At 28.4% G+C, this 13772-nt stretch overlaps 1 protein-coding gene across 1 annotated transcript in view; it reads left to right on the top strand.

Annotated features, from left to right (window-relative positions):
• LOC142330615 (uncharacterized) overlaps positions 1-13772 on the top strand; it is a 279378-nt gene that overhangs the window by 97786 nt on the left and 167820 nt on the right. Inside the window, exon 29 of the mRNA XM_075376020.1 lies at positions 7381-7503. Coding sequence (XP_075232135.1) covers positions 7381-7503 — 123 coding nt within the window. The remainder of the gene's footprint in view (positions 1-7380; positions 7504-13772) is intronic.

Genomic DNA, 13772 nt, shown 5'->3' with positions numbered 1-13772 from the left:
GTTTCTCAGCTAGTGTACAAATGAATTTAGAGTATTACATTTTGTTATATGTACCCTTTGTAATGATGGCTGAGCTATTAAGAGTTTTAATATAAATTATTTTTTCCTTCAAAATCTACCTTTTTCATCTCATTGTTGATTGTATTTATGAAAGCTGTGGATCTTGAAAGAGGCGTAACTGATGAGTACGTTGTTATCAAGTTTAAAGGATCTAAAAAACGACCTCTAGTAAAGCCCATCAGGGCTATGAACAAAGGGGGTGATGTGGCGACCAGGATCATCATAAGGGTTCCTCTGTGGGGGTCAGCTTGTGTATGGATCATGAAGGTGTTATTAAAATGCATAGTTAAACGTAAAAAAAAATAAGAAAAAAACACCTTTTTCTGCGAGGTGAAATAGTAGTTTTATTTAATGTTTTTCATACATAATCTGACAATCCAGAAATTTAAAAAAATATTTAAATTATACAAACTATGTTTCTAACACAATTTTTTTTTTTTTTATTAAGTACTTTTTTTTTGTTTATTATACTCATGTTTGGAACTCAAAAATTGCATTACTGGTGAAGTAGATAAAATAAATTGGGTGTATTTTAAATATAATTCCAGCAGATTTCTTCAAATTAATTAAATTATCAACAGTAAGAAAAAGGTTTAATGTAGTGTAAAACTCATTTTTTCCATCCAGTTGTTCACAAGATGTAACTTTTCAAAGATAAGCATTTTTTTTTGTGATAAATACTAAAGCAGTATTTCATTTATATTCTTGCGATTATATAGTGATTTATAATTTCATTTTATTATGCACATATGCCTTTAATGGCATATATGCCTTTATGTGAATGTTGTCAATTCTTTCCCGCTGATTGCAAGTAGTTCATTTTGTTAAACAATTCCTAAGTTTATCTACCAAAGATGGTTGTTCATATTTACTGATGAAGTCAGAATGATCAGGCAAATTATGTCACCTTATATGTTATTTTTTGTCCATAATTACTTGCACTAATGTAATATTTTTTAAGTGTAATTAAGTGAAAGCTTAAAAACTGACTGAATAGTCAACTTGCAAAATGACACTTGTACTGTTCAGCATATTGACTAACTGTATAATGAATATTACTGAGTTGTGCCTTTTATACGTCAAGGATATATATATATATATGTCATAAGAAAAACTGAGAAAAATAATATAATAAAATAATGAAAGGTAACTGGGGAAAAACAGGACACGTTATATTATTCCAGTATGTAATACAGTCAGATTAACTCAAATTAATTTAATTATTATAAATACTGATATTTAAAATTAATAATCAATTATTACTGAAAACAGAGTAATCTCAGCTTTCAGAAATCAGTCTAACCTCCCTTTTTCTCAGATAACAGGTGTAGTATTTTACTGTATTATTGCTGCAACCCTTCATTGCAACATAAACTAATGATTTACATATCACAGTCTTCTTCAAAGCATTTTTCAGTAATTTTTAAAGATTATTTTTAAATTAAGTAAAATTTTTATTTGTATTATCTGAGTACATTAGGAATAACAAATTTTAGCACGTAACATTTATATATATATGTGTGTGTTAATGTGTTTTCAGAATATATATTGCATCATCAGAGTCATTAGATTTTCACTTAATCTTAATTTAATGTCATTAAAATTACAGTACACAGAAAAAACTGAAACATGTTCATTGAACAGTTTTATCATTATGCACATGATGTTACTACGATGTACGAGTGTACATCGTAGTAACAGCAAGAGGGCCACTGATCATTTTAGTCACTCTATGTGTTGAGTGTGTAATGGTTTGAAATAATTTTTCCTGTCATATAATGGGGTAGACGGAGGATTTAATAATGCTTGAGTGATACAAGTTTAATAAATTTCAAACTTTAAAACCATTAATGCATCAATCTTTATTACATAAAAAGAGTGGTTTAAAATGATTATAACTGTTTTTAAAATTAAGTGGCACGTTTAATAATTTGAACTTACATTACTAGATAATATTAAAATTATTATTGGAATTTTCTCGTTGAATCTTTAATTTTTCTTCTTGAGCTATTTAAAACTAATGAAATTATTTCTTTCTTTTTTTTGTTTATTTGTTATTGTAATTGTTATATACAGTTTTCTTAATTATAATTTTTTCTATTGGTATAAGTTTATTGAGAAAGCTCAATAAACTGATCAGGTTCATATTGTAATATGCAAAAGATTCTAACCAGCATAGTTAATAAAATTGATGTTATCTTATCTCTCTGAATGCATAAAGATGTATAAAAGTGTGATGTGGACATCACATGACTTCCTTGTACGCCTATTAAAAATTACATATGCATTTTTTGCTGTACTTCATTTAAACTTATTTCATTTGAAAGTGAGATATGATACTCCAATTATTTAATAAAGTGGACAGTTACACAATTGCTGAAATATTAGTTTTTATTAACATCAGATATTTACACAATTATTAATTCAACATAAAATATTAGGAGAGTAAAAGCCCTTTTATTACTCGTATAACTAGATCAGTGTTAGATCTTCATGAGTTGCTGATTAACAAAAGTTTCAGATTTATGGTGTGCCGTATGAATAAAAGTTAAGAATAATTAAACTATTCTGTTTATTGAATTCCTGTATATTGGTTACAAATGTTAACTTTGACATTACGCGGTAAAATATTTAGTTTTTATTATTAGATTATTTGGTGAATAATCAAAAATGCAAAAGAAAGATCATGCAAGAAAAAGAAAGATAACATGAAGAAATATATCTCAAAAAAAAACATCAAGAAGATGAATATGAAGAGGAAGAAAATATTAAGAACAATGAAAAAATAAAAAGATTAAGGGAAGATGATAAATATAAAGAGAAAGGAAAACGTTAAGACCAAGGAAAGAATAAAAAGATTAAGAGAGTATAAATATAAAAAGTGAAAAAATTTGAAAACTAGAGAACATGTACACAAATTAAGATAAAAGAATTACATGAAACCAAAGAGCGATTAAATAGTTGGCAACAAAAAACAAATAAACAAAAATGATGATCAACTCCAGCTTAGGAAGAATATTGTCGAGTTGTAATGAACTAAAAGATAAGAATTTTTTGCAATTTATTTAAAATCAGGCATGTATGCCTCATTGTATATGTTGTTCTTGTGAAGGTCTACTTTTCAGTCACTCTGTAGTTAACTTTTATGTAGATAAAATTAACAGAAATTCCATAATAATTAAATAAAATTAAACAGAAATTAAACTAGAAAATCTAAAAATAATATGATTCTAAATTATAATTTTCAATTAATATTAGATAATCAGATGTTTTACCAAATCTATATTACATACACACATGTGTAATAATGCCTGTTAAATTACATATACACATTTTTAATAGTACATAAATTTTTTTTCACTAATTTCTGATTTTTTCATATTATTTTTATTGTTGAATTATTTATTTAACATTTTTTTTACAGTCACGGGTTAATAATTTTATTTATAAGTCACTATATATTTCCTTTCATCCGGAGGTCCCGGGTTCGAATCCTGGTCAGGCATGGCATTTTCACACACGCTACAAATCATTCATCTCATCCTCTGAAGAATGCCTAACGGTGGATCCGGAGGTTAAAAAAAAGAAAAAAAAAGAAAAAAGTCACTATATTTAATTTAAAAAAAATGAAGTCTGATTCAAACTTTTTTCGAATTTATTTTGAACTGATGTGCCTTCCCTTGTAAGATCCAAATAATTCATTAATTAAAATTTCATTCGGCTATAACTGGAACCAATGAAAATAAGTACAACTTACAATATATCATTGAAAAGCTCTCAAACAGTTACTGCAGTTAAGAAAGTTAGTTTATTACTGCAGTTAAGAAAAAGACCAAAATCCAATTTTTTGTGGTTTAGGGCCTTTTTGGTTCAGTCGATTGCAATCAAAAGGAGAGGTGCACAACTAGATGTAACAACAGTCCTAAATCCATAATTTCAACATCCTACAGTTAATCAATTTTTGAGTTATGCAAGATATGTACGTACGTACAGATGTCACACCGAAACTAGTCAAAATGGATTCAGGGATGTCAATGTGGATTTGTGTTGAAATCTGAAAACTGAAATTTTTCACCTTAACAATACTTCCTTTACTTCGTACAAGGAAGTAAAAATATTACACTAACAAATGTTCATTGATAGAAGAAACAACTGAATGTACAAATTTGTATGTAATGACTGTTGAAAGGAAAAAATTTAAATATATTAGATAAAACCAAATTATATTACCACTCAATTTTAAGTAACCAAATTAAATTATTTTAAGACATTTTAAACCACTACATATATGTTAAAAATGATTGAAACGTATGTTCTAATTCAGAGTTTGAAATTGCAAATCAACATATAATGATGGTTGTTTTTTTTTTACAAATTACCAGGAACTAATTTTAAATGACAGATTACATTTTCAGTTCACCTCAGTATATGACACTACCCAAAAATATAAGAAAGGTAAATCAAGGTCCTTTTGGCATTAATATAGGGAAAACCCGTAATATTTCAAGTCTGTATGTTCTAACACAATCTATTTTTTGTTTATCTTAAACTGTACACTGAAAATTATTTGTTTATGTAATGGAAATTTAATCTTCTATGGAGTGATAATACAACAAATCGGATTACGGAATACATCTTCTAAAATGTATCGTTTTATATGCGTATATATTTATATATGCGTACACAATATATTTATTTAGCTATTACAAAATTAAAAAAGATTATAAATTGATTAAACCATTCCTTAATTATTATATATTATTTTCTTGTTTTATCATTCATTTGGTTTAACACAGTTAAGTAGACTTCATTAATTAATGTTTTCTCAGTTTTTCGGAACAAAAGTTTTTTAATTTGTTCCTAAACGAAAAGTATGATAATTATTTTTTCAAAACTGGCAAAAATCTTAACACCTGTTTAATAATATATAGTTAATAGATTACTTTTAAGGTGTTACTTACTATTAAAAGGAAACCGAATTAAAATTGACTTTTCTTCTCAAGTTATGAGAATTTAAGTTCCCATGTCTGTTCCATTCCATCGTGGAAATAAGAAAATAATGCTGTACTCCTTTTCACATCCTATTCATTGGAATGAAGGTTTTACAGAGCAGGAAATTTAGCGTTAATAATTAATTATGCAGCGATTTCAGTTTTAATTGTTCTATAGAAAAGCAGCACTGGGCTTGTGATTGCACTTTACTTATTTATTTGTATTTGTTTGTGTCTAACATGTTAACATGCGGCACTGCACATGTTCTAATATAACATAAATTATTTGTTTATGTTTATTATTAAGTACTATTATTATAATAATTATAAATTTAGCGATTATACTGACTTTATAATTAATTGTAATGTCTTTTCTGATATTACACTTAATTATTTACTCATATATTTTCCACACGCATATAGTGCATAATGAGTATGTATTACGGAGTGATGTGTATTTTTATATTAAGAGACCATTCAAATTATTAAGAAAACGTAACTAAATTTTTTTTAAATTATGGGTTTCCGTTATTTTTGTTTTTAATAATACAATTTTTTTATTACTATTATTTGCTTTTTTTAATTGTCTATAATTTCATATTGTAGTTGACGAATTTAACTGGTGGTTCAGAGAGCTATTAAAATAGTATGTTAGTAGGGAATGTGAATGTATGTTATATAATGAATAAAAATTTTATTTGTTATAATAATTTTGGTAGTCTGTTATGTAACATTGTTTTTAACATACATTGCAGCACTGCATTAAAAATAATTGTGTGCTATGCAATTATATCTTTCTAGCACAATGTGAATTGAACTTATCCTGCTCTATTGTCCGGAAGAATGGTTCACTTCATCAGATTATATGATGCTTGTATTTTTTAGCAATTCCTTATTTGCTTATATTAAAAATGAAAATGGTTTTAAACTGTTAATATATTCTGTGAGGTATATGTCAAAAGTAACAGCGGGTTGGTTTGTCAAAAGTAAAAATAAAGACAGAATAAAATATCTATAAAGTCATTTTCTACATTGTTATTGTAATCTTCTAAGCAGCACTTATCTAATTTCCAACTCTTGGATCTAACTTTCTTTCTTGGTTCAGTAATCCATACGAAAGAATTCGTAAGAAGAATACTTTACACAACCATTTCCTTTCATTTTTCATCTTGTCAACATTTTTTAATAAAGTTTCCAGCTGCTTGCACTCATTATATCTTTTTTCTATTTTAACTAAATTATTTGTCCTTCCTTAAAAAATTACTGTTACAAAAATTTTTAATATGTATATTTTTTATCTTGGCCTTTTTTAGGTGTTTTTTAGTACTAACTGGATGTAAAAAATTTTTATGATAAACGTTATCTTAATGTTTTCACTTATACTTCATTACTTGTTAAGCATCAGTTTAGATGTGAAGAATTAACTTTATAATTTGTAAAACCTGATTATTTATTCAGTTTTTAACAATAATAAGCAATCGTAGAGTTTAATCTCAAGGTTGCTTATTCTGATTGTCTATTCATGATCAAATATGAGCAGAAATGAAAAATAGCATAACTCAGAAAAAAGTGAATAATAATAATAATGAAATTATTAATGGATGTCTTATGATTTTTAACAAGTTTTATACGCATTAGTTATAATTTTAGTTTAATTTTGAATCTAAACTATATAAAACAGCCTTGTTAAATGGTCTCTTAATTGTTTCTATTTACATATGACCAAAGAATGTGCTTGTACTAAATGATGCTAAGTTTAAACAGATAGTTTTGCATAAAAGTATGCAGAATAAAAAATTGATCTTTCTGACTTTTTTTATTAAAGCGCATAGTACATATGTATTTGGTAATCTATTTTTGTGTTTTTTTTTTTTTTTACTTTTTCATATTTTTTACATTCTGCAATATGTGTAGGGTGTTAAAAACATTAATATTTTATTAAAAACAGCTAAAGCTAAGCTTCAGCAGATATATAATTTTTTTCTATAATAATGTTTATTTACAGGATCTTTTGTGTTAAACATATAATCTTTGTTTTTTAATGATTTTCAAGATATCAAGTTGTTTTTGTTATATATTGTAATCTCTTAATTTAAAATATATTTTAAGTTTATCGATTGAGATTTTACTGGTTAGATGTTATATTGAATTAATTTTTTTCTTTTTTTTAAATTGATAACGGTTTATACTGAGATCCTGTAAATAGAAAAATATATCAGATTAGATATGTTAGATTTTTGCATGCGAGTTGCACTATTGCAGTGTGGGTTGTCGGGAGAGTGTATGTGTTTGTATGTATGTGTTATTGTGCCGACCGGCAATGGAACAGATACCGAAGGAGCAGAGTACGAGCAATGTGCAGGCAGGAGGCTCCACTGACACGACGCCACCGGGTGTTAGCACACCCACTGCTCCTCCAGCAGCCACACAGCCGGTACAGCCGTCTGTCGAGGTACAACCGCAACCGGTTGACATGCTGCAATCGCAACCGCTACTAACAGCACCCGGTGACGGACCCCCTGGGGGGGACCGAGATGAGACTCGAAGCACAACCTCTCCTGAACCTTCTCCGGTGTCTGAGTCGGGACAGAATCTTGTTTCGACTGGTTCCAATACATCTCCTTGTCCGGGTCCTGTCAGTTCATCTCCTCCTCCAACTGTGGAATCTCCACATCCGCAAACGTTTCCTACAACAATTCCGTCCCACCCTTCCACTATACAGTATATTCCATTGATTCCAACCGGTACTCCTCGAGCTACATTCCACATAATTCCGACTTCCAGCCCGACAGATTCTGCACCTCGTCACATTTACCAGTATGATCGAGGCACAATACACTACCCGCCTACGACTGTTCAGATTTTACAGTCTGTACCGCCTTTAATCATGACTACAGTGCATGCCACTATGGAGGCAGAGGTAGCTGGGGGAGGTTCGGGGAACGACCAAAAAGCTCCTCGTAACCTCCTCCAACTGATATCGACTCAGACACAACGGTCCTCTTCACCTCCACGCACTGTCAACCAAGCTTCCTCTGCCTCAAACCCTCCAGCATCTTCCCCTTTATCTGATCAGCACATCAGAGTCCTCACTCCTTCTGAAATAATGCGCACTCTTCCTTCCCTCGGGCAAGAATCTTACGACCCTCCATCCTCTATGGTGAGCTTATACGCACGTTTGTTCTTTTTCTCTATTCCTGTGTCTCTCTCTTTCTATATATATTTATACATATCTGTTTTTATGATTCCTCAGTTGTAAAGCCAGTCATTTTTTGTTTTATTATTTTTTGAAGTTTCATTTGCTGAGTTTTTATTATTCTTCCTTTTCTGATGGTAAGGTGTTCGCGAACATGTTTTTCATGTTTCTTGTAGGGTAATAGTTTTTTTTTCATATAATATTGTTGCTTTTTTATATTTATATTTGATTTATTTCTCAGTTAGTGATCATGGCTGTCATGTGCCATACTGGAATGTGTAGAAGTGTTTTTTGTGTGAGGCGGATAAGCCAGTCTTAGTTGTTGATAAATGTATTGATTTGTTTTTATTTATTTGTTTAATCTTTTAATGTCAGTTCTGCTCTCACTGTGGTTTTGAAGCTGTGCATGCTTCATAGTTTACTGGGTTTTTTGTCCCGGTTAACTGAAAGTAAAGCTGTATCATTGTTTTATTTATTTTTATTCTTTCTATTATAATTCATTCATTTTTTGTCTTAATCTTTTTTAGAGATAAATTATACTTTCTGTAAGTTATAAAACACTTTCTTTATTCGTATAGACAAAAATGCTAGCAGTAAAATAAAATGTTAGTTATTTTTTATTCTTGTGCTATTGATGAAAAGTAAATTTTTTATTATATATTTTTTAACCATTAATTTTTATTTCATGTATCAGTTTTTATTGACTTCCCCGAAGTATTATTTTCTTTCTAATTTACATAAATGAAAACTGAAAAATTATATTCCTTATAATGTGTATTACTTAAATTCACATAGTAGAGATTTTTAATTAATTTTTTGCCTACATTGTTCTTTATGTTTTAAGATCTTATAGTGTTCTATTTATTGTCAACATTTTTGTTTTTGCCTATTTCATCTCTTTTGTCGTGGATTCAATTGTTTGTTTTGAATTTAAACTGGTTTATTTTTTATTTTTTTTACATTCTGTCAACCATTAAACATAGTGTTAAGCAAAATGTTCATTATTGAATAAGGAAGAAGCACCTTATTAAAATTTTCCTGTTTTTGGAAATTCTTTGATCAGTTGCGGTCATTTCAGTTTTTCTGTCCAGTTATTCATTATTTCTATTATTATTAAAAACCTTGTTTATTTATCTCGGCTTACTTGTGAAATTCTATTAAGATACTGCTGTGAAATTCAGTGATTATTTTTACGTATAAATAATAACTGGATTAATATATTCAAAAAAATTATTTTCACTCCTATTGTTCATACCTTTTATTTTAAAAATTTGCCAGTTTTATTTAGTAATGATTATGAAATTATAATTGGGTTATTTTTAAAATGAAGAGGGAGAACATTGTCAGTGAAAGTAAATTTTTCTTATGTATTTATGAATATCATTCATTATGCTTGCAGATATAATTATTGTTAAAGTAAATTCATAGAATTTTATCTTTGTAATTTATTCCAATCTTAAAGAAACTTATATTTTAATTTTTATGAAATCTCTGTTTTTCAGTTATTTACTTACCAAAAATTTATGACTAGTGCATATAAACCTTTCTTCTAGATTTTTTCTTGTTATGTCTTTGATTTAAAAAAAAAATTAATTAATAAAAATGTTTAGGTTCTTGCTTCTGAAGTTCATTACTCGCATCCTTTTTATATAAAATTGAAAAAGTAATCCTTGAATCTTATCCTCACAATTACTGTTGTATATCACCAACTCCTACAAATTTTCTCCTGTCCTGATCTCATCATGATCACCTCATCACTGCATGATAAACGAATGTCTTGTTTTTAGCATGCCTTAAACATGCTTATTTGCTTGTGGTGATGGTGGATGCATCTGTATTGTTTGTATCATTTTGTTGCATGTTTTGTCATGTGAAATATTATATTTTGTTAGCTTGTATGTAAAATTGATGATATGTTTATAAATTCTATAATCCAAAGATTTTAATGTCGCATTTCATGTTGTTATTTATTCCTGCTGTAATTAGTAATTTGAAATAATTTGTATTTTCTTTCTTTGTAATCTTATTATTAATTGTGTCGACTTTGGTAAACATAAAAGTTGACAAGACTGAAAAGAATTGATTCCACTAGACACGCATTACAGTGTCAGGGGTATGTGATTACTTATCGGTTTGACTTTAGTTCACTGTCAGTTTATATGACCTTTTCATGCTCAGTATTTAATTTTTAAATGCAGTTATATTTTACAATATTGCCAAGTAAGAGAGCTTTTGTAAAATACAATGTAAATATGAAGTAGTTACAGCTTTTTAACACACATTAAACGGGCAACTAAAAACATACTGTTGGATTACATTGTTTTGCTGCCACTACTAACAAGTAAATGAGCTGAGGAAAAGGTGATGATCAGTAAACTTAAACAAAAATTATTCCTGATTATTTTAATATCCTTATAGCCAGATTAATACTGTATATGTTAATTCTATTTTCATTTAAAATATCATTAAACTGCAGACAGTATGTGCATTTATGTATTTTTTTGTTTTGCTTGATTAATTCATTAATTCACCACAGAAGCTTTCTTTAAAGCTTGTACGTGGAAATATGGAAATGAAATTTTGTGTTGTATGAAAAGTGTCATGCCTGATAGGCATCTGAACCCGGAACCCCCAGTTGATAGGGAAAAACACTACCACTCCATCATGGAGATTGGTGATATTCTGAAAGAATCTGCAATTTGTACTTTTATTGTATAAAGGCTGTCTAGAAAGTAATATAAGTATATAAAGAATAAAATAAAAAAGTCAGTAAGCAACATTTTTAAAACTTCAAAATTGAGATGCTTGAAACATTTCACAACCTTTTGAATATCACCAATATTAAATTATTTAACCTGTGATTTGTACCACCTTCCTCACTTGATTGCAACTGCCATCATTTAAAAAGTTGATTATGATCATAGTACATGAAGTCCACTAAAAAGACTTCCTTTCCATCCCAAAATACATTTGTTACAACTTTCCCTGCAGAAAAGATTTGCTGATTTTTTTTTTGTTGTAATATGGCCCCCACTATTGGTTAAATTTTTAGTCTGTAAGTTTGCATAAGAAGTTTTATTTTTACCACTCCCAGCAATTTAAAAAACAGAGCATCACTTTCATTGTTGTAACACTAAAAAACAATTCACATTGATTTCATATTTTGTTTTTTTGCAAAAGAAAGGGCACAAAACTTATGATAGCTACTTATTAGATTAGCATTACTGTGATGCTTCATGAAAAACTGAGTAAGAGATCTGAGATAAATATCCAGTGTATGTAAATCTATCTTAAACTATTGTCAATCTTTTGAACTAATTCTATCATTCACAATAGTCAGCTGGCCTCTTATCATGTACATTGGTTGGTTTGATAGTTACTAAGAATAATGCACCATTGTCTCACACCTTCTGTCCATAAATTTTCTAAATTTGAGTGTTAAATCTAGGATGATAAATTGCAACTACTTTACTGTCTAGCTAATAGGAATCTTATATTCTAAGTCTCTTTGCAGCTGGTGATAAGATCCAGCTGCAATTGAGATTCACAGTTGCCAATGTTAGATGCATACAAAGTTCCATTACATTGCTCTGCTAAGATGGGGGATCAGCATCCCCTACTCCATTTACACTTCATTTAAAATGTAGATTACTTTCCAGATAGTCCATTAATACTTCACAATTTGTGTTCTGGGAGTTTGCTATATTTTGTCAAAGTACTAAACGAGCAGAAATATATCTAGAGTATGAAAATTTTAAAAACATTTCATTAACACAAAAAATGAAGGATACTTGGTAATACATGACCTGATTGTACTAAGCCTTTTTTTTTTTAAACAACCTACATGTAAACTTTCTAGTTAATTCATTATTTTCTTCCAGAGTGTTGTCATTGAGTGCTGGATGTATTCAGAACATATTTGAATTACATAAGCATTATTCTTCATGTATATGCCATAAAAGATCATTTTTAGAAAGTCATTAACTTTTTATGATTTGTATAAATCAAATTTTTTATTTTTAGGAACTCTCAGGTTAGGAATTTCTTATCGATGTTGTGAATACTAGTTGAAATTAGCAATTAATATCCTCTCGATCAAAAACAGAAGTAAAACATTTTAATAAGCCTTTACTTTAGAAGTTTGTTAGTGTTAAAAAAAAGTCTCAAGATAAACTGTATAAATTTAAATCTTTTAGTATAGATTGTAAAACTATCAATATCTTCTCTAGATATTATTGGAATTGGATCTTCAATAATACCATCTGTAGTGAAGCAGCTGCTTCTGTAGTAGATTGATGGTAAAAGCTTTTTGACTAGTCCTAACACTTGAGTTTTATATTCAGATATTAAAGAAAAGAGGCCTAAATTGTAATTGAGGCACCCTTTGGATAAAGTTTTAGTCCTTTTATCTTATTACAGTCATGCTCTAAAACCAGTGTAAGTTAGCATTGGCTAAGCTTAATGAATAACATGTTTAAAATAAAGATTATTTGAAATTTTTCAGAATAAATGCAATTTTGATGCCGCTAATTATGAGAGATAATAAATAAGTCACTTGAAACTTCAGCTTATCCACAAAAAATCATAAAATTTAATTTGTAGTTTGTTCTAAAGTTTTTTCTTTTCTGAATCATTCCATGTAAAAGTACATCTTACTTACTAAAAATATTTAGTTTCTAACTTTTAATACTGTTTTTCACTGTGAACTATTTTAAATTCCAAAGTGAAAAATTGCCTATCTGCAGTAGATTTTCTCACATAATTTTATTTTACTAACTTTATTTGAAAATGTAACTTTCTGAACCCTTTGCCTTTTAGTGCAGAGAATCAGAAGTTACATCGGTTTGCAAATAATTTTTTATTTCCTTGAAAAGTATTTTTAATTGTTTACATTAATCTGACTGTCAGTTTCAAAGTTAAAGTAAGTATTATTAAAACTTTTCATTCATAGTTATCTTGTTAATAATTTAATTATAAATACGTTGTGTGAATGACGTATTCTTTATCACTTAAATCTACATGTCTCCACAACATGTTTATTATGAATATGTTTATATTGTCATAAAATTTTATTTTTCTGTAGATTTTAAATTAAAAAAGGTCAAATTGATGGTTCTGATATAAAAAATGCAATAGTTTATCGTTTACTTGGTAATGAGACTTGTTTTTGCTTGTTACCTCTTAAACTAAGCAGATATATTTGTAAAAAAAAAACTTATATATGCTTTTTGTTGCTGCAGATAGCAAGAAGTTGTTTTATTAGCACTTGACCTCTTCTTTATTAATCTGATGTCATGAATGACTGGAATTTTAGCGTGATGTTTGGCAATAGATCACTTTTATGAATATCAAGGATTTTCACCTGTTTAAATTTCTATTCGTTTATAAATGGCCATACCAAATGGTTTAGAGTATCTCCCCAAAATAAAAGTTCAGAATATTAAATAAGCAAGAAAACGGGTTAGGAATTTATATGGATTTAATTACATTGCACACTTTTGTTATATTATTTGCATTTAATTACT

The sequence above is a fragment of the Lycorma delicatula genome, chromosome 9 (genome assembly GCF_047948215.1).
Source record: "Lycorma delicatula isolate Av1 chromosome 9, ASM4794821v1, whole genome shotgun sequence".
In the NCBI taxonomy this organism is placed as follows: Eukaryota; Metazoa; Arthropoda; class Insecta; order Hemiptera; family Fulgoridae; genus Lycorma; species Lycorma delicatula.
Note: the sequence above shows the minus strand (reverse complement) of the source record. Positions and strands in the feature narration are given on the sequence as shown.